Here is a 25,903-nt window from a genome sequence, read left to right on the forward strand (position 1 = left end):
AGCCCGACGTGGGACCCGACCCCGGGTCCCCAGGATCGCACCCCGGGCCAAAGGCAGGCGCCAAGCCGCTGCGCCACCCAGGGATCCCCCAAGGAGGACTCTTGACTTAGCAGCTGCCAAGGGGAACTTGGTGGTGTCAGAGCCCCCCCACCCCAGTGGGAGCCAAGCAGATAGCTGGGGTGGGAGGACCCAGAAGAGAGAGTCCAGTCCCCTCCCCTTGACAGGTCCCAACACCGAAGGAGGTTTGGGCTTCCACTCAGGTGACAGGGACAGGACATCCTGACTCCCTCCGTGAAGGGACAATATCTTGCTCTCTGTGTCTACAGCTCCTGGCACTGAGCCTGCTCCTCTGGACTGGGCAGGACTTTGTACCCCAGGGTGGGGCCCAGGCACGAGCTTCAGGCCTGAGGTGGGCATGGAGATGAATCCAAAGGACCCACAAAGGGAGCATTTCTGAACTCCCAGAAGTGGAGTGAGGGACTCTGTGCAGACCCCCAACATGGGCAAGGCCTGGTGAAGCAGGAAGAGGGGCCTTAGCCCAGGCTGGGCCTGCCATGGATGAGGGAGCCATCGATTGCTGCGTCTCAAGGATGACTCTTTATGTAAGAACAATCCAATCTCAGAGCCTCATCGCCGCCCACGGAGGTCAGCTGGGAACTGGCTGTCAGCTTGCTGCCCCCTCAGCCCCTGCCAGCTCCCTGTGAAGCTGGGACCAGCCAGGCTGCCTCCCGGCCAGCAGGACACCATGCAGCGAGCACTCTCAGCCCGACCTCCTGTGATTGAGGGCAGGAGCCACACGTGCTTAACTCCATTGGCAGAGTCTTTGTACATTTAATGGGTCACCCGAGAGCACATTTTGCACCGTGGAGCCACAAATGTTTGCTGAGCCAATGGCCGGTTGCAGAGCAACCTTGTCAAGAGTGACCCTTTCCAGTTGCCAGCTGCCCCCAGCCTAGGCAAATTCTGCCTCATGCAATGGACCCTGTTGTGGGAGGATTGCCCTTCTGGCCCTCGTTACCAGCCGCCTTGTCCTGTGCCTGCTGCCTCGGTGCTTGCAGGGGGTGATGGCGACCATCAAATGAGATAATATATGTGAGGGCCCCAGGAAACGGGCAAGTTATTCAATTTGAATCCGACCAGCGCTCAGCGAGGCCTCCTAAGGTCAAGGCACCACGCCAGGCCGCTGGGGGCTACAGATGTGAAGCTGTGATTGCTTCTGTGGGAATCATGGCGCACCAGGGGAAAAAACTCATTAAGACTAATTGGAGAGGCGGGAACCCCAGGCTTGCGGAAGGAAATGATGCCTGTTCCCTTCTAGAAGGAAGCAGCTCAGTGTCATGTACAGAACCAGACCCTGGTCTTGAATCCTGGCACCGCTGCTTCTGTCTAACCCTGGACATGTTCTGTTAACCTTCTTGGGTCTCTCTCCTCATTATCCCTCATAAGGTCAAAAAGTTTTGTGCGTTGCCTGAAGCCAGGAGGGACCCCAGTGCTCCTCTTATGTGTTCTCTTCTCCAAAAAGGAGGCAAAACTGAATGGGGCAGGGCTCACCAGGTAGAGGGGGAGGTTGCTCCCCCAGAACAGCTACGACTCACTTGAAATTAGCAGCATTATTTACACACTGCTCACAATGTGCTAAATACCTTTAACATGTTTGTTTTCAGAAGCAAGTTAAACACAGACTCCTATCATCCTGTTTACACGATTAATTCATTCAGCCAGCCGCATCTTCTTAGAGAGACAGAGGTAAACTTGGGTTGAACCATCACAATCCAAACGAGTGCAGAGGAAAACCTCGAACTGGGGTGGGAATGGGGCTTCTGGAGTGTGGGGAGGAAGACTGCCTGGGGGTTCAAGCGGTCAGGGCTTAGCCTAGGGCCTCACCCGAGCCCTGGAGCCCCTAAACATGGTCTCAACAGCAGGACTGTTAGCAACCTATACCCAAGGCTGCAGAAGGATGGAACAGGCATGTAGGTATGATGGCTTCTTCACCTGCTCAGGAGCAGAGGCGGGGTGAGGCCTCGGAGTAAAGAGCAAGTTTCACCCCGAGACCCCCGCCTAAGGTGGCAGGAAGAGGCAGTGGGGGGCATATTCTATTCTCCGAAGTTTTCGAGGTCTGCAAGAGTGGGGAAGTGTTGTTATGCTGTGTAGGTGTCCAGAAAGACACACACACCAAGGATGGAGATGTTTTATTAATCATTATAATAAAAAAATATATCTATATCTACATGTACATATATATGTATATATGCAGACATAAAGGATCAGAGGATATAAACCCGAGTATTAACAGCTCTTCTATCCAGGTGGTAGCATTAAAGCTGAATTACCCTTTCTTCTTTACACTTCTTTTTACACTGAGTGTGCATCCTGTTTACAATAAGGCAAAAGCCATAGAACTGTCTTCATTTGGAAATCAAGACACTACTATCATCTGCATCATCACCAGGATGGTGGCCTGGGGCTGGGCTTCCTGCTCCAGGCTGCAGGGAGGAGACTGAAGGCCCCCCATCCTGCCTCACAAACCAGGGAGAGTTGAGCTGGGAGCCCCCAGCAGGTCCCCATTGCCATCCCATGCCATCCTCATCCCTTTTCCATTGCACAGCAGCCATGACTGCATAGAGCCCTGAGATGGGAGGTGGGGAGCAAAGTCCCCCCCGAGCCACCTGCTTGCATGGAGAGTGTTATGAACTAGGGGGGTATGATGGCTGCACCTTTAAAATAGCAACATGCTAACACTCAAGATGAATATATACATGCTAAGAAGCTAAGTATAAAGAGAAATTGATAAAGAGGGCAGGTAGCAGAATGAGTGGCTAGCTACAAGTGTTAAGAAAGGAAAAGGGTGTTGGCATTAATTGCTCCGAGCCAAGGAAGGCAGGTCAGGGCTCCTGGCGCAGGCAGTTCCAGGGACCATGAGGGACTGGTGGGTCAAGATGCCTTGCCGATACAGCTCCCAGATGACAAGGCTCCCCCAATCCCCATCGGTTCCTGCTGGCTCCTCTGGTTGCCAGGGCAGCGGGGACTGGAGGGGGGCTCTGCAGGCCAGTTGGCTGGGGCAGGCAGGGAGGAAGACAGTGAGGCTCTGTCCCACTGCTCTGCTTCCCCACCCCTTCCCAGCTCTCTCCCACCTCTCTCAACAGGGTCCCTGCAATACTGGGAAATACCCTAGGCCCTCCTTTCGCCTGAGGCTTGGCCTGCCCTGTCCCCTCCTACTTCGTCTTCATCTGCCACCAAGGCCCAGACTGTCTAGTCCCCAGGACCAATTACCTGGGATTGCAAGGGGCCAGGCTGGCCTCTTCAAGTTGCTGCTGGGGAGGCGGGCGATGCGGCTGCTGCGGCCCCGGGCCACTCTCAGTGATTGGGAGGCTGAGGAGCTGAGGGGAGGGTGGGAAGGAAGGCTGGAAGGTCATGGCCATGCCTTTGGGACATAGCGTAGGGGTGGGGGGCACAGCTGGACACTAAGAGCAGGGGGAGGCCCAGCCCCAAGAGCTTCTGGGGCCAGATCTGAGGGCAGGAGAGGCAGTGGGAGGGAAGTAGAGGTGAGGGGTATCTGTTCCCCAGTTTAGCCAGTCAACACTGAATGTCTCTGTCACAGAGAGGGAGCCTGTAGCCTTTCACTAAAGGAGATACGTTCCCCTCTGATAGAATCCTGTACTGGCAAGGGCCGAGGGAACCTCAATCAGTTGGAGAACCCAATCTTGGCCCTGTTCACAAGACCCCTGCTTCTGGCTCTGAGGGCTTCAGAGACACAGCCAGGGCCCGCAGGTGGCTCGGTGTCCACTGTCCTGGTGGAAGTTCTGTCTCTCCCCCTATACACTCCCCCTCCTCACCTCGTAACTCTCCTCTTCTTGCAGGCTGAGGTTCCAGGGAAGGAAGAGGTTGCTTTGGGGCCTTTCATGGTGAACGGGGGCACAGGTCCACTGTAGGAGGGAGGAAGGTGAAGGGAGGCAGATCAGGAGGGAACCAGAGAAGGGGGCCTCCTCTCTCCAGCCCCCAGCTTGGCGGGTGGGGAGGTTGGACAAGATGACCTCTGAGGTTTCTTCCTACTTAGAGTCGGATTCCTCTCCCTGCCTCACTCGGCTGAGGCTGACAGCTGAGTGACAGGCCTGTTCTGGGAGAATATCCAGATGTCAGGTCTGGCACGTTCAGGGAACTGGAGTTCAAACAATTTGACCCTTCCACCTGCCTGGCTGTGAGCTTGTTACTGAGAGGTAGTTCAGGCTGTAGGAGGGGCAGGGGGTGCGGTGGGCAGCCGGCTACCCCCAGCCTCACAAGCACAAGGTCAATCTGCTGTTTGTTCTTGGCCTTGGACTGTCCTGAGCTGGTCACTGTTCCCCTACCCTGGCATGTGGGTAGAAGGAGAGGTGAGAGCTTCATCTTCCCACTGAAAACTGCTGAATCATGTTTTCTGAGGATCCCCCTCCCAGTTCCAGATGCCGGGCTGGAGGGTAAAATCCAGGGTGGAAATGACAGAAATATGGATTTCTCGGCAGGACATGGAACTAAGACTGGGCCAGAGGGTCAAGTGATGCAGAAGAATAGAAAGACTAGGCCCCTCCTTATTCCTGTTCCCTGCTGACCCTCCCAGAGCAGAGGGGGTCCCGTTAGCCACTTGTCAGCATGCCAGAGATCAGCACAGAGCTGGTGGCTTTGAAGTATGGACACACAAGCCAGGGCCCCTGAGAGGAGCAGCCCTCCTGGGACTGGGGAGCAACACTGGTCAGGCCAAAAGGGAGAGACAGAGCAAACATCTGGCTCCCAAAATCGAGCCAGCTTCCACTATTCTTGGCAGCACCTCTGTCCCTCACTGACCCCTGAGCCCCGCCTGGAGGGAGACTCACCTGGGGATGAGGGGCGGATCCAGCATATTCAGCTCCTGGGGGGCATTCTCCCAGCCAGCACATTCACAGAAACCCAGCTTTGAGGGGGCCTCCTCCGAGAGATCAAATGTGGTGTTGAGGTCCCGAGCAGGCAGGGCCAGGGGGGTGGAACAGTTCTGCACAGCAGAGGGGCCCAGAGGCACACGGCTTTTGATGACTGTGGCTGGGCAGATGCGAGGGGAGTGGCAGGAGGAGGAGGCCTTTCCCCCTTTGGGGGTGCTGGGCCCAAGTGAAGGCTGAGCCTCAGGCAGGGAGCCCCTCCTCAGGCAGGGCAGGAAGGACTGGCGCTGACGCTTGGTCCCCAGCTTCGGGGCTGGGGGGCCATCTGGTTCTGAGGGGCTTGGTTTCCTCCTCCTCCTCCTCTCTGTGGGCCGCCGGGCTGGGGTGCAGTCAGACCCTGGGAGGACCCCCAGAGTGTGCATGAGGCCACCTAGTTGCCTTGCCATGGTCCGGGTCACAGGGCCAGAATAGCCTGGAGAATCTGGGCACAGAGAAGGTGGGTGCTGAGGGGAGATCAGGGACTGTCCAGAAGGCAGGCAAATTTGTAGACTTTGTGGAGACAACAGAGACATGCAGGAACCCCTAACTCCACAGGTCTGCTGCAACTCCTGTGTACCATAGCATGACCTGGCACCCGAGGCCCCAGCCACCCCTCAGCACCAGCTGGCCCTCTGAGAGGGCACTGAGAGGGACAGAGCAGGGGTGAGACTCACCTGACTCTGAGCAGGGCTCCAGAGGTACCCCCTTGGCTGGGCCAGGTGTGCCTGAGGCCTTTGCTCCAGGCTTAGCTTTTTCCTCTTGTACCAACTGCTGCAGGGTCTCGAACTCTGTGATCATGTCGGGGGTGAGCAGGTTGGCCGCCTGGAGCAGGGAGTACTGCCGCTGTGCCAGGCACAGCATCTTCAGGGCCAACCTGGAAGAGAACGAAGGGGATCCCAGCCCTACTCACATCCGGCCCTACTGCTCAGGTGCGGTGAGGAGCACATGGGGGCAGGTCCCAGGCCTCCCTCCTGCTTTGCCCCGCACTGGCTGGCCGGCCTCACACCAACCCCTTAGCTGTGACTCCTGCTCAGCCACACTCTTGCTGGAGACCGAGGCTGGCAGAGACAGCTGCAAGGAAGGCAGTGGTGGGTGTTTATCCCTAAATATGTCCCCCAACAAAGACGGTGACCTGGAAAATAGGGTAAGGATGCTAAATGGCCTGGGACCAGAAGGCCTGAGTTTCCTCTCAGCTCTGCCACTCACTGGCACTGCGATCTTGAGTAAGTTCATTGACCCAAGGAGCAACATAAGGTAGCAGCAGTGAAGAGCTAGGCTCAGGCCAGCCTGCCGGCTCAAATCCATGCTCTGACACTTCCCACTGTGTGATCTTGGAAGCACTACTTAACCTCAGTCTCCACATCCTTACAATGGGGATGACAAATGCACCCACATCTCAGGGTTATGGGAAAAGGAAATGAATTATTTTACATATAAAGTATATAAAGAGTACCTGCCACATACGAAGCACTGTCAGGTTAACTACTTTCTGTAATATGAAAACATCTACCTTGTTAGGAAAGAGGAGATGGGATGAGATCGGCCAAGTTGGTCTTGGTTCTGAGAAGCCCCCTCAAAAACACATGCAGTTTGCACTCGCTACTTAGTGGTTGGGATCCTGAAAGCGCACATGTGAATCAATGCACACTTTACATGCACAGAGAGGCTATTTAAAGGGAATTATGAGGGTAATGCGATTATTGATGTTGTAAATTTAGATTCTAATAAAGCAAATTTCCTTCCTGTGAGGCACACCTATGATAAAAGAATGAACACAATTATCTCGGTGGGGATTATTCATGGCCAATAATTTATCCTCAGGTAGCACTACCTGCCTGGACATCTCTGAGCCCCCTCTTCTGCCTTCAGTGTGTGCTCAGGGAATCCAAGCTCATTTTATAAAGCAGCCTCCAGGCCTTTCTGAAAGAAGGCAGGATATAAATTAAAAAGGACATAGCAGAAACTCATTCTACATCTGCCTGAGCCACACATTATAAGAAGATTAGACCACTGAGAAAAGTGGGTGTCTAGGGAGAAATGCACTGGCCTAGATGTCAGGTGACCCAGGTCTCTCCCTGTCCCCCTGGCCTTGTGGCTCTGGGCAAATGCCTCGGTACCCAATCTGGTGAAGGGGGAGCTGGTCTATACCCGGTGTTTCCAAATTAGGTTTCAAGAAACCCATCAGAGGACATTTAAAATGGAGTTGCTCGGCTTTATCTATCCTACATATTAAACTTCAGCATAAGATTCCATTTGAAGAAAGGACGTTGTAGCTAAAAAAAAAAAAATTCTGAAAAACCATTGAACTGGAAAATCTAAGATCCACTCAGTGCCCCAGTGGTCTAGGATTCTAAAGGCTACAGCCAAAGAGAAATGATTTTCCATTATCTGGTTGTTAGGATGTTTCCGAGTATGGAGATGATCTAGCATGTTCTGCAGCCCCTGATACGTAGGGTCTTCTGTCACATTTTATTAGTACCTATTATTAGCTCTAAGAAGTAGGGAAAATGAGAACTATGATCCCCAAATCATAGCCAAGACTGAAGCATCTTGTCAGGGACCTCAAAACCAGAGGCAAAGGAGAAATGAGAACCCTGGTGCCCTTTCTCCTCACAGTGAGGGGGAACCAGGGTGCAGAGACCCTGACTCATCAGTGGGAGCCCTGTGGCCAAGGGGATACCCCGCCAGTGCATCCCTGCCACTCCAGGACCCCGGGGAGTCAGCAGCAGGAGACAGATAATGAGCCGCTGATTATTCAGGCTGCAGCATTTTTGCTGAGTCGGGAACAGACACTCCCCAACAAGAAATAAAATTAAACAGGCCCTTCTGTCCGGAAGCTTTAAATATACTGCCTAGCGTGAAGCGTGCTGGGGAGGCAGGAGTGGGGTTGGCAGCAGCAAAGCTAAGTGGCAGGGGATTTATGTTCTAGGGGCCAAAGGAAAAACGTACTAGCAGCACCTCTCTATTAAGCACAGAAAGAAGGATCCAGAATCCATTTCTCTTTGGCTTTGGGTGGTGGTCTGTATTTACTTCTGAGAAGAAATGGCCATAATCTGTTGATGAAGACACAGGATAAACACCTGGCTCGGGAAGGTTGTCCCTTCCTCAGCCTGCCACCCAACTTCTTCTGGCTGCTTGGTTCCTCCCTGCAGAGGATGGGCAGCTCAGCCCCCAGACTGGAGCCAAATTCTGGATGGAATTTGGTGTTTTGCTTGCCAGTTATGTGGAAGAATAGAGTTGACGGTAAGTAGATGTAGTAGGTGATAATCTCTGTTTTCATTGAAAGCAGGTAAGGGACAATGTTGAGGAAAAAAGACTCGACTCTTAACTGGAGCAGAACCAGAGCTTTTGCGGTGTACTTAACACCGGCTGCCACCCCAGGAGGCTGAAACCCATCACCTCCCACCTTGAACCCCAGAGAAGACAAGAAAGATACCTACTGCTTAGAACTGTCCCTGTCCAAGTTCTGTGGTGAGAGGCAGCCCACATCTGGCTTGGGCTGCAGGGTCAGGCCAGGGGACGTTGGCAGTGGGTGCCTGAGGGTCTGCTCTGGTCCCTGGTTTAGAACCTAAGGAGGAAGGGAGTCACAGGTAGAAGGCCCTGGATGGCCACCCTCCCCTGCATATGCAGATCTTAAAATCCTTCCCTCCTCCAAGAGTGGGAATGATGGCTCTTGGACCGTTGGGGTCCTAGTTGGGACTTTCTCTTTCCCAGGCCCCTCCTCCTCCCTCTCCCCTTCTGGTAACAAGGCTTGCTCCCCACTCCAGACACAGAGGACTTCCTATCTTGCACAGGATCTGAAAGCCCCCTAAGGACTAAGATGCAAGTCATCCAGGTAGGGAACGTGGAACTGAAGAGACTCTATGGGCTGGGCGGGGGAACACTTCTTCCACCACTCCACCACCTCCAAGTCCTACCTCTTCCACCAGGCCTTTGTCCTTGTCGTTTTGGAGTGGCTCCTGGTCTGGAGGGTTCTCTTCCATAACCCTCCCCACCTGGGTCTCTAGCCCCAGGCTCTCCTCTTGAAGGACTGCAGACCCTGGGTGGAGCTCTGGGGTACAGGGTGGGCTGGGAAGGCTAGGGGGGCAGGGGGAAAAGAGGGAGTGTGAGAGGTGGGAAAGCAGGGAGGGGCGGGGTCTCTGTGCATCAGGTGGTATAGGGCCCAGCTTGGGTAACAAGTAGGCAATAGCAGAGGGTGGGAGGAGCCAGTGATTTTCTGGTCTAAGAAACAATGAGGCCTCCCTCCTTAACTTCACCTTCTTTTAAATAGGATATGCTGCTTATATGGACTGGGCGTGTCATTTACTCATCCAACATGGAGAATTTTTTTAAATTTTTATGTTACTTAGAGTTGCTCTTAGGACTGTCTAGAATACACTGTGTCAAATGAGAGAGAGCACTAGAAGTGACAATTGGTGTCTTGTCACCTAGAGTGTCACTGAGAGTGACAACCAGTGTGCTGGGCACTGGCTGGGAACTCCCATCCTAGGTGGCAGCACAGAGGTTGGAGAAGGGAGACTTTCCCTGCTGAGCTGAAGAGGGCAAGCATGGCAGCAGGACTTACAGTTGCTGGGAAGAGCCCGATTTGGGGGATTTCGGGAGGTCCTGTGGTGGGGCCTGGGCTCTCGCCTCGTATACTTGGAGCTTCTCCCTCAGGGTGGCCACCTGTAATCAAAGCAATGCAGCCCCTCAGAGCCCCCCAACAAGCACAGGAGGTGAAGTGTGGGCACAGAGCCCTGGCTGCGCCCCACTGCTCCTCTCTGACTCTCCAGCCCTCGTGCTGGGCACCTTGCCTCCCGGTCAAGCTCCCTAGGTGGGCTCCTCACCTCAGCCTGCAGTTGCTGGCAGATGGTAGCATACTGGCTGATGTGACAGTCCAGACTGATCACGTTGCTCTTAAGCTGAGATGGGGTCACAGGAGAGAGAGATGTGTGTTCATTCAAGGCAGCTTTTGGCAACCACTTCCAATTGGCAGGCACTGTGTGAGATGCTTCACTCCTGTGCCCTAGACTCACCCCCCTCCCAACTGGAGAAACAGATCAAGGAAGGGCAGTGGCTTGCCTGAGGCCACAGCAAGAGGCAGAAGGATGCTTTTGAACCCAAGACCCCTAACTCCCTGTCCAATACACTCTCACCAGGCCAGGGGCTTCCGAGCAGCATCTCCAGGAGCACCAGGGCTCCCCAGAGGAAGCAGGCACAGTGCTCACCAGCCAGCACTGGGCCACCCCCTCCTGTTTCCCTCTTTTCTTTTTTTTTTTTAAGATTTTATTTCTTTATTAGAGATAGACAGACAGACAGATACACACACACACACACACACACACACACACACACACACACACACAGGCAGAGGGAGAAGCAGGCTCCATGCAGGGAGCCTGAACCCAGGTCTCCAGGATCACGCCCCTGGCCGAAGGTGATGCCAAACCACTAAGCCACCAGGGCTGCCCTCCTGTTTCCCTCTTGAGACGATTCTGCCTCAGTCATCCCAGTGTTGTGATACATTACTCTCTTTTTTAAGTTTGGAAACTATACTGCCTCTCCCCGACCTGGAGTCTTCCCAAGGATGGAGACTATGCCGCTTCTATCACAAAGAATTTCCCTGAAGATGGAGGCGAGGGAACTTCTTCCCTGCCTTAGGGAAATACTTGCTCCAGGTACTGGAGGAAGCTGTGTGGGTCCTGGCCTTCCTCCTCCTGCCCGCCCCCCCCAACCAGGTTGGCCATTTCTGGCTGGCACATACCGCGAGCTTGATCTCCTTGGCGCGGTCGGCATACTTGAGGGTGTTGTAAGTGTCCTCGTAGGCCAGACTGGAGGGGCTGACAGTAGCGATCATCACCGTGTGGCAGTTGCCCCCAATGGAGTCCTTGAGCAGACGGGTCAGCTTGCTGTCCCGGTAGGGCACATGAGACTTGCGGCCCTGGGGAGACAACAAGGCATGGGGCAAGGTAGCTGGGCTGGGACCCGGCAGCCTTTGCCTCAGGGCTGGAGGGAAGGACCCCGGGCTTCAGGCTCTCAGTCGCTGTCCAGTGGAGGACCCTGGGTCTGTGAGGTTTTACCTTCGCGTCGGCCAAGGCATTGAGGACATTGATGAGGGCCAGCAGGGAACGGTTGATGTTGGCACCCTCCCGAAGCCGCTCCCCCTTTGCATGGGTGCTGGATGCCCGCTCCGAACCAGCCAGGTCAATCAGGCTCATCTTGGCCACTCGAAGGGCCTGAGTCAGACCTGGAACCCGGTCCTGCTGCTTCACGAAGATCTAGGGGCAGATGGCAGGGGTGAGGTGGTGCTGCTGGGCATCAGAAGCCCTAGCTTCAGGTTCCGATCTGCCACCCCTCTCACCTGGAAGATGGCATGGGAGCGGGAGGAAGTAGCGTTGGCATCCGTCGGGTGCTGCGTGCGGTTGCAGTTCCCTCGGGTCAGCATCTCCAGCAGCTGCTCAGCTGAGGTTGGCTACAGAGGAGATGACCAGGAAGGGTGTTGTGGTCTTCCCCAACCAGGGCTTTTCCCCCAACAGGAAGAGCTGCTCTTCAGAACCGACATCACCCCCTTGCTACCGCCACCACCCCAGGATCCAGGGCATCCCCAAACTGCCTAGTAAGAGAACCCAGGAGAACCAATGGGGCTGCTCCTGCCACCTGAGCCCAATTCCACACCTGGTGGAAGGAAAGTCCTTGCACCATCACACCCTTGTCGGGGTCCTCACGGATAGCAAGGGGCCCCTTGGGCTCCAGGAGGTCGTGGATCTGCTCATTGTACACCTGAGGAGAAAGGAGGCAAGGGAAAGTCCTGAGAGGGAGGGCCCTTCAGGAAATCTCTCCCCAGAGGCCAGGGGAGGGCTGAGGTGTAGGGCAGGGGAAGCATGACAGGACACCATGCCAGGAGTAGCACCCTGCAGGACAATGGTAAGTGGCAAGGGAAGGACAAGCGGGTTTAGTTCCAATGCAGTCTCTCTCAGAGCCTCATCCTTGCCCTCCGGACTTCCAGTGGGCCCCAGTTGGCCTGCTTCCTACCACCCTCTCCCCACTCTCACTCCCCTTCCCCCAGCTTCAGGGCTTCCAAGAATGAGGGGTGAAGCCACCTAGGCCTGGGAGGGAACAGCCCTACCTCTTGGTAGCTGATGAGCACCTCGAATCGCTTCTCCTCCTGGTGGGCCTCAAGCCGCTTGTACAGTTCCATGGTCGTCAGGTACATGATGCCGGGGTCCCCCTCCCTCCCCAGCATGGTGTGTGTCTTCCCAGCCCCGGTGGCCCCATAGGCAAACACTGTAGAGGACAGAGTGGGGAGAGAGTGGTGGCAGGGCCAGATCCTCCTTCCCTACGGGTCCCCCTGTGCATTTCCCCCCAGCCCGGCCCTCCCCTCGTCCCCAGGCCTGTTCCTTTGCCTTCCTGTGCACAGTTCCACCACTCCTCCCTACTCACACCCTGCCGTGTTCACGCTGCAGCTTTGGAGTTCCTGGGGCCTATGGCCTGGCTCCCCTGTGGATTCCAGGGCAAAGGGATCTCTGCTGAGTTGGAGCTTCTGCCTTCCTCAAGGGAGCATTCTCCAAGCCAGGCAGCTTCCTCTGCTGAAGGCCTGCGGTTCTTTCCCTCATGTCACTTACCTCAGCTTACAATCACACATTGAGGGGGTGATTTGTGATTAGCGTCTTCTCCCCCCTCTAGAATGCAAGCATCAAGAGGGCAGGAACATGTGTCTGATCTGCTGCTAGAGCCCAGGAGAGTGCTTCATACACAGGAGAATGAAAGGGGAACTCACAGGAAATCAAAGGGCCAGAACCCTCCTCAGTGAGTACCCAGCTGAGGGGAAGGAGGGCACGTGTCACATGATGCATGAAGCCATCAGAAGGAGGCAGGGAGGCAAGGCTGCTACCAACCAAGGCTTTTCCTCTTCAGTGCTCCAGCTCTCACCTGAGCAGTTGTAGCCCTGCAGGAAGCGGTCCAGAATGCTGTGGGTGGTGTGCTGGAACACGTCCTGTTGGGTGGCTGCCTCGCCAAAGACCCGGTCAAAGACAAATGTCAGGTCTTTGGCCTTCTTCTTGGGGCCATCATGGGTGCCGCTCCACTTCAGGCCAAGGAAGCCCCCATCGGGCTCCTCAGGGTCAAACACCAGCACTCGCTCATCTACCACCTGAACCACAGGCCGCCGCTGACTCTCCAGCTCCCGTGGCGTAGGGGGCCGGACCCGCACCACGACCCGCACCTTGCTGTCCTCCACCGCCATCACCATGGCGACACCTGGACAGATACAATGGAAAGGACCAATCTGACCTCAGGCCTGACAAGGTACCCCTTCAGCCTCACTAGCATTTGAGGGCCTTCTCCCACTCTCTCTCCAACAGCTGATCTCCCTTGACACCTCAAGAGAATGAGAATATTGGTGATAGTACCAATTACTAATAAATATCTTTCTCATTCAAAATGCCCCCCCCTGAGCAGCCCGGGTGGCTCAGTGGTTTAGGGCCGCCTTCAGCCCGGGGTGTGATCCTGGGGTCCCAGGATCGAGTCCCACATTGGGCTCCCTGCATGGAGCCTGCTTCTTCCTCTGCCTGTGTCTCTGCCTCTCTCTCTCGGTGTGTCTTTCATGAATAAATAAATAAAATCTTAAAAAAAAAAAAAAAAAAAAAAACCAAGATGCCCCCCCTTGTCATATCCAAATGATTTGAGTTTTTCTGGAGGCCCATGACTGGGCTATTATGTTCCACTAATCTTTTTTTTTTTTTTTTTTTTTAAGATTTTATCCATTTCTGTGACAGAGGGGGAGAGGGAGGGATGGGGGAGGGAGAGAGAGAGAGAGAGTGAGTGAGCACACTAGCAGGGGCAGATGGAGAGGGAGGGAGAAGCAGACTTCTCGTTGAGCAGGGAGCCCAGCCCGACTTGGGGCTCGATCCCAATACCCTGGGATCAAGACCTGAGCTAAAGGTAGCTGCTCAACCCACTGAGCCACCCAGGTGACCTCCACTAATCTGTCCATTCCCTGTGCCAATGCCACACTATTCTGGTTCCAGTCCTTTACATTATGCTTATTTAGCAAGGTAAAAACCGCCTCTCCCCCCAACCACCACAGTTAGTCTTTTCTGCTCATAATTTTCCCAATTTTCAGGCATTTGTTGTTCTACTTGACTTTGCGAAAATGTTATCAATTCCATTCGCAACCCAGAACTCCACACCCTCCTACTCTATTACAAGCAGAACAGGATTGTTTACATATTTATTTTATATTAAAATTTTCCATGCAGGGCACCTGGGTGCCTCAGTGGGTTAGGTAGCTAACTCTTGATTTCAGCTCAGGTCATGATTTCAGGATTGTGGGATCAAGCCCCACATCGGACTCTGCACTTGGAGGGGAGCCTGCTTGGGATTCTCTCTCCCTCTCCTTCTGCCCCTCCTCCCCTAAAATAAATAAATCTTAAAAAAAAAAACCACTTTTCATGCTAGAATATGGCTATTGCCTTTTGTTTATTCAGATATTTCTTATGTCTCTAAGCTTTTATAGTTTTTCATCTCTTCAAATAGGTTCTGTAATTGCCTTAATATAATTCTCAAGTACTTTAATTGCTCTTATGGGTGGAGCATCTTCCCCCATGTCCATACTGATTGTTAGTATGGAGAAATACAACTGATAATTACACATTTGTCTTCTACCCACCACCCTTAAACTCTGATTAATTCCAATTGTTTTTTTATTAAAGCTTGTTGGTTCTTCTGAGTACACAAATATATACCAGAAAATATAAATATAAATATTTACCTTTTCTTTTCCACGGTTATACCAACTATTCTATTTCTTATGTATTGCATTCCCTAGAACTTCCAAAACAGTGTTGAACAATAATGATGATAACAAGCATCCTTGTCTTGCTCTTGATCTTAAAGGAACTGGCATTAGCGCTTCACTATTTAGAAATTTGTTTTGGACAAATAGTTAATTATAATAGGAATTCCTTCCACTTTTATTAACTTAGACCTGTTATTGGGAATGTCTAGAATTATATTTAATGATCTTTCAGCATCTCCTGATATACTTTTTAAAGATTATTTATTCATTCATTCATTCATTCATTCATTCGAATCAGAGACATAGGCAGAGGGAAAAGCAGACTCCCTGCAGGGAGTCAGATGCAGGACTCCATCCCAGGACCCCTGGATCATGACCTGAGCCAAAAGCAGATACTCAACCACTGAGCAACCCAGGTGCCCTTGCTGATAAGTTTATGTAGATTTTCTTTCTCCTTTATTTTGTTGATGTGGTAAATTTGATATTATTCTTGGTATTGAGCCAACCAAGCATTCTTGGGAAAAAATCCTACCCTGGCCATACTGAAGTTTTCCATTTTTTTTTTAATTTTTTTATTTATGATAGTCACAGAGAGAGAAAGAGAGAGAGGCAGAGACATAGGCAGAGGGAGAAGCAGGCTCCATGCACCGGAAGCCCGACGTGGGATTCGATCCCGGGTCTCCAGGATCGCGCCCTGGGCCAAAGGCAGGCACCAAACCGCTGCGCCACCCAGGGATCCCAGTTTTCCATTTTTAAATGGCTAAATGTGTCAACCTTCTCCTTTATGGCTTTTATGTCATATTTAATTCTCTTATATTTGTCTGATACTTTTTCTTCCTTCCATTTAGGTCTTTAACCAGATGGAATTCTTTTTTTTTTTTTTTTTATGAATGAGGTTTCTAAATATCTTTTTTTTCCCCAGATGATTAGTGATTATATCATTTATTAAAGTGCACTCTTTCTCTACCAGTTTGAAATGGCACATTTAACAGAACTAAATTCTCATATGAACATGAATTTATGTCTGGGCTCTCCATTTTTTTCTACTAATATGTTCTTTTTGCAGTAACTTGCTGTGATTCTCTTACACATCACCTTGTTCTTTTTCTTGACTGTTCTTGGGCGTCTTGTCTTGCATGTGATTTTGGAATCAGCTTGCAGAATTCTTTGAAAAAAACCTTCTTAAGATTTTAATTGGGATTATTTCAAATTTATAAATTAATATGAAGACAACTGACATCTTTACAATATCACATCTTCCTTTTTTTTTTTTTTTATATCACATCTTCCTATCTAGGAACATCATATCTCTTTTCATTATTCACTTTATAATCCTCAGTAAAATTTCATGAGCTTTTTTTTTTCTTTTTTTTAAAGATTTTATTTATTTATTCATGATAGTCACACAGAGAGAGAGAGTCAGAGACACAGGCAGAGGGAGAAGCAGGCTCCATGCAGGGAGCCCAATGTGGGATTCAATCCCGTGTCTCCAGGACCGCACCCTGGGCCAAAGGCAGGCGCCAAACTGCTGTGCCACCCAGGGATCCCTCATGAGCTTTTCTCACATAAGTTTTGTCCATTTCTTGGTAAGTTTATTACTGGTTATTGTATAGTCCTTATTATATTGTGAATAGGCACTATTTATTTATTTATTTATTTATTTTAAATATTTATTTATTTATTTATTTATTTATGATAGACAGAGAGAGAAAAGAGAGAGAGAGAGGCAGAGACACAGGAGGAGGGAGAAGCAGGCTCCATGCTGGGAGCCTGACGTGAGTGGGACTCGATCCCGGGACTCCAGGATCGCGCCCTGGGCCAAAGGCAGGCACTAAACCGCTGAGCCACCCAGGGATTCCCGAATAGGCACTTTTTAAAATTACATTTTCAGGGGCATCTGGCTGGCTCAGTTGGTAGAACAACTCTTGATCTTAGGGTTGTGGGTTTGAGCCCTGTGCTGGGTGTACAGATTACTTGAAAGTAAAATCTTTAATGGGGCGCCTGGGTGGCTCAGTTGGTTGAGTGTCTGACTCTTGATTTCGGCTCAGGTCATGATCTCAAGGTTATGAGATTGAGCCTTGCATCAGGCTCATCACTCAGCAGGGAGGCTGCTTGGGATTCTCCTCTCCCTCTCCTTCTGCCCATCCCCCTACTCCTGCAATCTTTCTCTTTCTAAATCTTTAAAAAATAAAATATTTAAAATATAAATGAAATCGCATTTATTTATTTATTTATTTATTTATTTATTTATTGCCAGGATATAGGAAAGCAACTGCTTTTTGGATGCAGATCTTGTATCTGGCCACATTACTGATCTCTCTAATAGATTGTCATTGATTCTTTTAGGTTTTTCAATTAAATGATGATATAGTTTGCAAATAATGACAGTTACTTTCTATTTTAGCTCTCCTATATTTAGTTTCCTACCCTCCACTGCCCATTAGGAATGGGCATTAAATTTTATCAAATGCTTTTTTGGCATGGGCCGAGATGATAACAGTGCTTCTCCTTTAATCTGTTTTTTGGAGTTTTAGGGGATTTTTTGTATGTTCTATGCCCAATGTGGGGCTCAAACTCTCAACCCTGAGATCAAGAGTCCCATGCTTCACCAACTGAGCCAGCCAGGCACCCCATCCTTTATAGTCTGTTAATACAGGGAGTAATGTAGACAGATTTCCTAATGTTGACCTGGTAATGATTCCAAATCTTATTTATCTATTCCATCTTGTATTCTGCTCACACCTCTCTCCCTATTCTTTTTGTTTCTCCTTCAAGCCAGCCTACCAAGGGTAGAGTTGGAATTTCTGAAATGCAGGAGTCATGCCTATCCTGGAAAAGTTCAGCCCAACTCTAGGGATATATTAACAAGGCTAAGCAACTGGGGCTGTTTCCGGGGGACATGAATAGATGAACGTTTTCCCAGGAAAGATTGATCCCACTGATTAGACGCAGGTCATTCAGCAAAGAAAAGTGAGATTTCTCCCTAATACTCTGGTAAATAACTCATCTTTTCCTTTGGGAATGAAGCAGAACTGAGCTGATTTGAAAGTCTTGTCCCCCACCTGCATGCTTCTTAATTCCTTCCCCACACAGAATGAGGGAAAGATATCAACCAATAATCATCTTGTTACACTACTTAGTTCTTTTCCTGTCCCAGCCATCAGACTGCCATAATAAACATAACGGCTAAGTGCTCACTATGGCAGGGCTGTTTTAAGCACCTTATGTGTACCATCTCCTTTTCAGCTCCATGGTAATCCCACAGGACAGATTCTATTATTAGACTCATTTTTCAATGAGAAAATTGAGACAGAGAGGCTTAAGCAACTTGCCAAAGGTCCCAAGGCTAGTAAGTGATGGAGCTCAGTTCCAACGCAGGCGGTCGGGCTGCAGAGCCTGCTATACTACCTTATAATGATATTATATATGAGCAAGCAAAAAAAAAAATATATATGATGCTCTCATGATCACATTGTTGTAATATTCCCACGTTTGTATAAGTATAATCCCTTGTATGTAACTAGCATTATGTATTCTGCAAACAATTTCAGATATATGGACTGTACCTAATTTTCAACACCCAGAGAGAGTTCCTGTTTCCCATCATTGCATTCTTGCCCCCAGGGAGTCCCACTCTTGCACCCAGGGAAGCAAGGGCAGAGGGTTACTGGCCCCACCATCTAGGTCTACGCTGGCTGCCTTAATGGCAGTCCCAGCTCCCCATGGGGAGGGTTTGAGCTGAGGAGGAGCCATAGAGCAGCCTAACATTCTAAGCAGGAAATTAAAAAGGGCACTGGCAACGAGTGCACATAACCTTTCCAGTCCTCTCCTCTCCGCCTCCTGAGGGCCAGTGAGGCAGACTGTTTGCCTAATGAGATGTTTTCCTTCTTCCTGAGACTGTGCTGGGGGCACAGGGTGGGGGATAGGGTGACACTTGGCAAGGCTGCAGGTGGGAGGCCTGGGTCCTGGTGTCTGTTCTGCATCTGACTGGGGTTGGGGAGAGCTCTTTCCAGCAGCCACACCACGTCAATGTCGCATTGGCTTCCCCCTTTTGAGAGCCAGAGAGAACAGCTACCGATCTGCTCCCACCCCAGGGGGATGGGGAGATTAATGAGAGAACGTTTGTCAAGTTTGCTTTGATCCTCGGTTGGAAAGAGCATTTCAGCCCAAAGTACAAGGGAGATGATTCTTTAATAAGATCTTCAGGGTTCTGAGCCAGCCACAGTCACGTCCTGTTTCTAACCCAGGGCAGCTCATTAAAACCCAGAGGCTAGTTCGCCGCCGAGCTGGGGCTGGGAAGCCAAGATTCGGTTGTTTTGGGGGTAGGCTTTTCGGCTCACTTTCTTAGGGACAAGCTGAACAAGCCCCAACTCCTTAGAAGTTCCTGGAGAATTTCTGAGGACTTGAGGGGATCTGCCTGCAGACATTGGGAGCTGGGAAGGTGGAGAAGGTGCCTAGCCAATCGACGTTCTATTTTCATAGGGGTCGCTATAGCCCTCTTTGTCACTCCCTTACATCTCTCACACATGTGTGTTTCTTGTTCTCAGACTTCGAGAGGGCAGGACCCTCTTCTGATGTAGTCTGTGTACCCCAGATACCTAGGCACCAGATCCAACATGTAGTACGTGCTGTATGGTATTTGTCCTATGAATGAATAAGAGCCAGAGAAGAGCAGGGTCTGAATCCAAATGTTTAAGTTATTACTATCATAGCTAACATTTAGTGAGCACATAACTGTGCATCAGGCACTCTAACTGCTTTACAAATGGTGTCATTTAACTTCTACAACAATCTAATTCTCTAGTTATTTGATACAATTGTTACAATCCTACTCTACAAGGGAAACTGAGGCTCAGGCAGAAACTTGTCACACAGATAGTAAGTAGCAAAGCCAGAACTTATTCTGTCACCAGAGGCATCACTCTTCATCCTAGACTATCCTGCCCTCTAGCTGGGCTTTTGCAATTCCTACCTCCCCGTACTTTAGTATCCAGAGGGCAACTTCCAAAGACCACTGCTTCTTTCTAAGGGTGTGGTTTAGAGGAAGGAGCTGTATCCTTTTGCTTTTTATTTTCTTTTCCTTTTGCTTTTTAAATAGACCTTCATAAAGCTATAACTGATGATTCTTTTGTTTCTTTCTTTCTAATTTTATTTGTATTTCTTTCTCTTGTCTCACAGTTCTGGCTAGGACCTCCGGTACCGATCTTGAATGTCAGTAACAATAGTGAACAGTCTTATTTTTTTTCTAATTGTATAAAAGGTGCTCCTATTACTTTACTTTTTGTTGGTTTAAGGAAATTTACTTCTATTTCTAGTTTACTAAAAAAAATTTTTTTAAGATTTTATGTATTTATTCATGAGAGATACAGAGAGAGAGAGAGAGGCAGAGACACAGGCAGAGGGAGAAGCAGGCTCCATGGAGGGAGCCTGACATGGGACTGGATCCCAGGTCTCCAGGATCACACCCCAGGCTGCAGGGAGCACTAAACCGCTGCGCCACCAGGGCTGCCCTAAAATTTTTTAAAAAGATTTTATTGATTTGAGAGAAAGAGCACAAGCAGGGGAAGAAGTGGCAGAGGGAGAGGGAGAAACGGGCTCCTTACTGAGCAGAGAGATCGACACGGGGCTCAATCCCAAAACCCTGGGATCGTGACCTGAGCTGAAGGCAGATGCTTAACCAACTGAGCCACCCAGGCACGCCATAACGATTTATTTATTTTGAGAGAGAGAAAGAGAGAAAAAGAGAAAGAGAGAGAGAGAGAGAGCGCTCACAGGAGGAGGGGCAGGCAGAGAAAATCTCAAGGAGACTCCACACAGAGCCCGAGATGGGGCTTGATCTCACCACCCTGAGATCATGACCTGAGCAGAAATTAAGAGCCAGTCAACTGACTGAGCCACCCAGGTGCCCCTAGTTTACCAAAATTTTAAAAATTCATGGATGGGTACTGACTTTTTATCGAATTATATTTCTGCTCCTAATGGGATATGTTTTCTCCTTTAATCTGTAAATGTGTAAATTGTATTTACAGTTAACATTATTGTTAAATCATCTTCATATTCCTGGGATAAATCCCACTTGGTCATGATATGATATATATACATTATACATATATATGTATATGTATAATGTATGAATATATTGCTGGTTTCTGATTGTTAGTATTTTATTTGAGATTTTTACAACTACATTTTTAAAGGAAGATGGCTGGTAACTTTCTTTGATTATTGGTATCACGAAATAGACTGGAAAGGTTCTCTCTTTTTTAGGGAGAGTTTATATAAGATTAGAATAAGTTCTTTTTAAAAAAATGTATTTATTTATTCAGAGAGACACAGAGAGAGGCAGAGAGAGGGAGAAGTAGGCTGCATGCAGAGAGCCCGATGCAAGACTCCATCCCAGGACCCCAGGATCACAACCTGGGCCAAAGGCAGATGCTTAACCACAGAGTCACCCAGGCATCCCAAAATTAGAATAATTTCTTTTAATTGCTCATAAATTGCTGGTTGCACTTCATGATGCTTTTTAGTCTTGTTTTGTTTGATGGGGAGAGTTTAAATGAATTCAATTCCTCAATGGTCCTAGATGTGTTCATAATTTCCATAACTTCTTGAGTCCATTTTGCAAAGTTTTTTTTTTTACTAGAAAATTGTCCAAAAGCATTGTGAAAAAGGGTGTTCCACTGAAGTCTCTCTTTCTCTTTAATCTCCAAGTAACTGAAGTTATGCCCCTATTTTCATTCCTAAGATCATTCTTCTATGTTTCTTTTCCTTATATCTCAATATTGCCACAGGTTTGGCTTTTTTTTTTTTTACTAGTCTTTTCCCAGATACAGCTTTTGGTTAAATTAATCCCAATACGCAGTAAAATTCTATTTCATTAATTTCTGCGAACTCCTTTAAAAAATTTCTTGGGCAGCCCCGGTGGCCCAGCGGTTTAGCGCCGCCTTCAGCGCAGGGTGTGATCCTGGGGACCCGAAATCGAGTCCCGCGCGTCGGGCTCCCTGCGTGGAGTCTGCTTCTCCCTCTGCCAGTGTCTCTGCCTCTCTCTCTCTCTCTCTCTGTGTGTCTGTCATGAATGAATGAATAAATAAATAAATCTTTTTAAAAATTAAAAAAAAATTTCCTACGCATATATTGTTGTTCTGTTCTAACTTAAAGGGTCAAAAGTGCCAAAGCTAAGAGGAGAGGCATCCTAGGCGCAGTAGCAGAAGGCATGGTTTTCTGTCATACAGATAATCTTTTCATTGCTTCCTTTATTCAATCAGGTTTACTGAGTGCCCCAGTAGCTAATTCACTGCGCTGGCGCCGCTCTGCAATCAGTTCTTCCGTATGGACGTGCGGAGAGGGTCTTTAGCCACTACACACAGATGTGCAGGGGTCTCAGGTCTCCAGTTCTGGGGAGCAGGAGGACCTTTCACCCAGCGGACATGCAGAGGCCCGGGCCCCCTGCGGCTGCGTGGACCCAGTCCGGGTCCTGTACAAACTAGCAGAGGGATCCCGATCTGCATGCAGCTATGGAAGGAAGACCCGACCCCCCGCACCGCTCCCACCCCCCCGCCCCCGGTCCTGTTCCCAGGGACCCACCCAGGACCTGCTCGGTCTCCACGCTGCACCTCTGGGTCTGGCACAAAAGCCGCTTCCGCCCGGGGCGGCGGGCCCCACCTGCGCGCTGGGGCTGCGGGGCCGACTCCGCCGCGAGCCAGAACTTACCCTGCGCCGGCTCCCCGCCGCTGCCGTCGCCGCTCGCAGCCGGGCCCCTCCGCCACAGTCCCGAGCCCCAGACCCCCGAGAGCGCGCCCCTCGCCCTCCGCCCCACCCGCGCCAAGCTTCGCTCCGCGCGGCGCGTTCAAATTAGCCGGGTCGGCTCATCCGCGCTTCCCATTGGTCACCGTCCCGGTCGCTGATTGGCTGTTTCCTAAGTAACAAAGTAGAGCTCGGAGGTGGCGGGCGCTGTCAACTGTGCGCTTGCGCACTTGCTTCCCTCCCCGCTCGCTGTTTGCTGAGCTCGCGTCCGCGGCTGGCCGCAGCAGACCCGCGGAAACCTGTGTGGGGCTGGGGTACCGGGAAAGCGCGATCTACTCCCTCGTCCCTGGGACTGGGCTCATCGCCAGCTGCAGCAACCAGATGCCCAACATGTTTCCAAGTCCTTTTCTGTGGGGTAAGACGGCATCTACTGATCCAAGAGGGACTTTTTAGCCTCTGTCCCTCCAGGGGCTCTTCTCGCTCCGCGACCTTCCCAAGCATGAACTTTGAGAACAGCCTTTATGTGGCAAAGCCGGCGGAGACAGAAAATGGCAAGTCTACCCTTTTGACGGTGTCAGGAGTGTCATGGACTGATTGTTGGGCACTGCCGGGTAGCAGTGTCTCCATCCTTCTTGACCGTCTGCTGCTTCAAACCTCATGCTGATCCTCAACGCTGGAGGTTGTGGATGTCAAAGAGAGAGCCCTACACTGAAATCAGGAAGCCCAATTCCAGTCACTAGTGGCTCAATCACCAATTAGTCACTGCTGCTCTCTGTCAGTTTCCTCATCTATAAAGTGGGGTAAATATCCTCCCCTTCCCACTCACCTAACACAGCATGGATGTGAAAACCCTCCAAATCCCCAGCATTTGTAAGGGGATAGCTTTGTATGAATCGGATCAGGATAAAACAGGTGGTGGCTGCCAGGAGCCAATTACTCACCAGTTTCATTAACCTGATCTGTCCCCACTACTGGGACGATTAGCAGGTCTGAGGCTTGTGAGAGGCAGGAAGCAAAATTCCCTTGGTGGACCTGAGATCAAGATAATAGAGACACGGGAATCCCTGGGTGGCTCAGCGGTTTAGCGCCTGCCTTGGGCCCAGGGCGTGATCCTGGAGTCCCGGGATCCAGTCCACGACGGGCTCCCTGCATGGAGCCTGCTTCTCCCTCTGCCTGTGTCTCTGCCTCTCTCTCTCTCTCTCTCTTTCTCTCTCTCTCTATCATGAATAGATAAATAAAATCTTTAAAAGAAAGATAATAGAGACACTATTTAATACCTGGTTGATTTGACCCACTCTTCATTCACCTATCTGGACCTCCCTTGCCTGCTATTTGATGGGATGCCATTGTTTTGGGGAGAATAAAATGAGAAAATAATGCAAAAGTGCCGTTACTGTAAAACTACAAGAAAACCAGGGTATTGGGGCACCTGGGTGGCTCAGTGGTTGAGTGTCTGCCTTTGGCTCAGGTCCTGATCCCAGGGTCCTGGGATCCAGCCCTGCATCAGGCTCCCTGTGAGTCTTCTCCCTCTGCCTATGTCTCTGCCTCTCTCTGTGTGTCTCTCATGAATAAATAAATACAATCTTAAAAGAAAAAAAAAAAGGAAAACCAGGGTATTCTTGCCATAAGCACTAACCAAGAGAAATACAACTGTTAAAGAATGGCTTCCAGCTTAAGAATCTCCTCCCCTCTCACAGGGATATGCATTTTAACAGAGGTTAGTGGTATGGTTGAGGGCTTGGGGCCCCCAGGAGTGACCAAGTGTACAGGTTCCTCTTGTGTCCTTGTCAGCCAGGTCTTGCCTTGGTTCAATCCTGGGTTGGATATTTGGCTGGAGAAGATGAGGTGAGGCAGGGAACAAGCTAAGTACTTTGCTTGTTACAAAGATTACAAATAATGTAAGTGTAACACATTGCAGACATCCAATGAAATGGTAATAGGTGTTCTTGTGTTCCTTCATCCAAGAAGTATTTATTGGTAGGCCCAGAAGATAGAGTGGTGAGTGATAAACACCACCTCCTACCTTCATGGAGCTTGCAAACTATGGGAGAAAATAGTTAAGTAAGTACTGAAAATGATGTGATATATGGGCTATAATGAGAACAAAAAAGGGAGTCGGGGAAAGTGGCATGCAGGTTGGAGCAATAGTTGCTGTTCCTTGGATCTCAGAAGCCAAAGAAAAAGAATTTTGCAGGTAAGAGAGTCAACGGAGCCTGTGATGCTAAGAAGCCTTGGTAGGGCCTGCCCAGGCCCACCTTTGTGGACACAAATGGAAAACCCCTGAGCTCTACACTACAGATGCCGATAAAGGGAGATTGGCCTGGCATTGGCCTAACTGGAATTTTGAGGCCTAGAACCCAGATGTGAGGGTTAGGTGAAGAATTTTTACTTTGTATGGTAGCAGATGATTCTGGGATGATATGACCAATATGTTGTGAAAGGTGACAGGCTCTCTACTCCTGTGAGGTGTGTGGATATCTCATGATCTGCAGCTGGCAAGATCACCGACCCTAAGTACTCAGAGGAGGCTGAGGGGAGGCACAGCATCTCACCTGCACTCTTCTCACTGCACATTCTTTGCACTTAGGTGTGGCATTTGCTGCTTCAGATACAGATCAATTTTAGAAGGTCCTTTAACCAAGTCCAAGACATAATTCAAGGTCTGGCCTAGCATGGAAGTCAAGACTGGAAAGTGTCCACTCTGTTTATCAACAAGGAGGTTATAGGTGGCTTTGGCAGGAGCAGTTTCAGACAAGTGGCAGCAGCCAGAGTGGAGTGGGAGGTGAGAAGGTAGTAACTATTCTTTTTTTTTTTTTTAAGATTTCATTTATTTATTCATGAGAGACACAGAGAGATAAAGAGAGAGAGGCAGAGACACAGGCAGGGGGAGAAGCAGGCTCCATGCAGGAGCCCGATGTGGGACTCAATCCCAGGTCTTCAGGATCAGGCCCTGGGCTGAAGGCAGCGTAAACCACTGAGCCACCCGGGCTGCCCAGTAACTATTCTTTTAAGGCATCTGGCTGTCAAGGGGAGCAGAGGAAGGAGGCAGAGGCTAGAAGGAATTGCGGGGTCAAGGGAGGATTTTTTAAAGGTAGAGATTTAAATGATGATGAGAAAGCTGATACAGAGTGAGCAGCTGAAGAGTAAAGAGAGGTGGGATTATGAATTAAGTGAAGCCCCCGAGAAGTTGGGAGATACAGTGGTCAACCATTCTGATTAGGCCAGCTGGGGCTGAGGGGTTTACCAGAATATAGGACTTTCAATTTGAAAACCAGGAAGTCTTGCGCAAATAAGGACAGATTTGGCCCTCCTGGTGGGAGGGCTTTGGATGCAGAGCACAGTGGCAGGCCCAGCCCTGGAAGCAGGAACAGCATTTCCATGGAGGCAAAAAGGAGTAGGAGAGGAGAGGACCAGATGCAGAAAAGTTTGTGGATTTTACCATAGAGGTTGGTGGGAGGTAGGA

The 25,903-nt window shown here is 50.1% G+C and overlaps 1 protein-coding gene across 2 annotated transcripts; it reads right to left on the reverse strand.

Annotated features, from left to right (window-relative positions):
* Positions 1-2,174: 2,174 nt before the first annotated feature.
* KIF18B (kinesin family member 18B) lies at positions 2,175-22,527 on the reverse strand. 2 transcript variants are annotated; one of them, XM_077853563.1, is made up of 16 exons: positions 22,408-22,527; positions 12,831-13,157; positions 12,028-12,185; positions 11,577-11,681; positions 11,263-11,373; positions 10,982-11,179; positions 10,666-10,842; positions 9,749-9,823; positions 9,487-9,587; positions 8,840-8,999; positions 8,363-8,490; positions 5,597-5,796; positions 4,845-5,364; positions 3,834-3,923; positions 3,271-3,377; positions 2,175-3,053 (listed from the first exon to the last, which is right to left on the reverse strand). In XM_077853563.1, the coding sequence occupies exons 2-16, from the start codon at positions 13,147-13,149 to the stop codon at positions 2,932-2,934; spliced, it is 2,571 nt and encodes an 856-aa protein (XP_077709689.1). In that variant the 5' UTR covers positions 13,150-13,157; positions 22,408-22,527; the 3' UTR covers positions 2,175-2,931. The 2 variants fall into 2 exon arrangements, with proteins under 2 accessions (XP_077709689.1, XP_077709691.1); XM_077853565.1 differs by lacking the exons at positions 12,831-13,157; positions 22,408-22,527 and adding an exon at positions 12,524-12,821.
* Positions 22,528-25,903: the final 3,376 nt, after the last annotated feature.

This window comes from Canis aureus, chromosome 16, assembly GCF_053574225.1.
Source record: "Canis aureus isolate CA01 chromosome 16, VMU_Caureus_v.1.0, whole genome shotgun sequence".
NCBI classification, from domain to species: domain Eukaryota; kingdom Metazoa; phylum Chordata; class Mammalia; order Carnivora; family Canidae; genus Canis; species Canis aureus.

Excerpts from the sequence above, each read along its gene's own strand:
- KIF18B (XM_077853563.1), bottom strand. The coding sequence starts at position 13,149 with ATGGTGATGGCGGTGGAGGACAGCAAGGTGCGGGTCGTGGTGCGGGTC. Across the intron at positions 11,374-11,576 it reads AAGGACTTTCCTTCCACCAG|CCAACCTCAGCTGAGCAGCT; the intron begins GTGTGGAATTGG and ends TCTCCTCTGTAG. Across the intron at positions 3,924-4,844 it reads GATCCGCCCCTCATCCCCAG|TGGACCTGTGCCCCCGTTCA; the intron begins GTGAGTCTCCCT and ends TCCCTCCTACAG.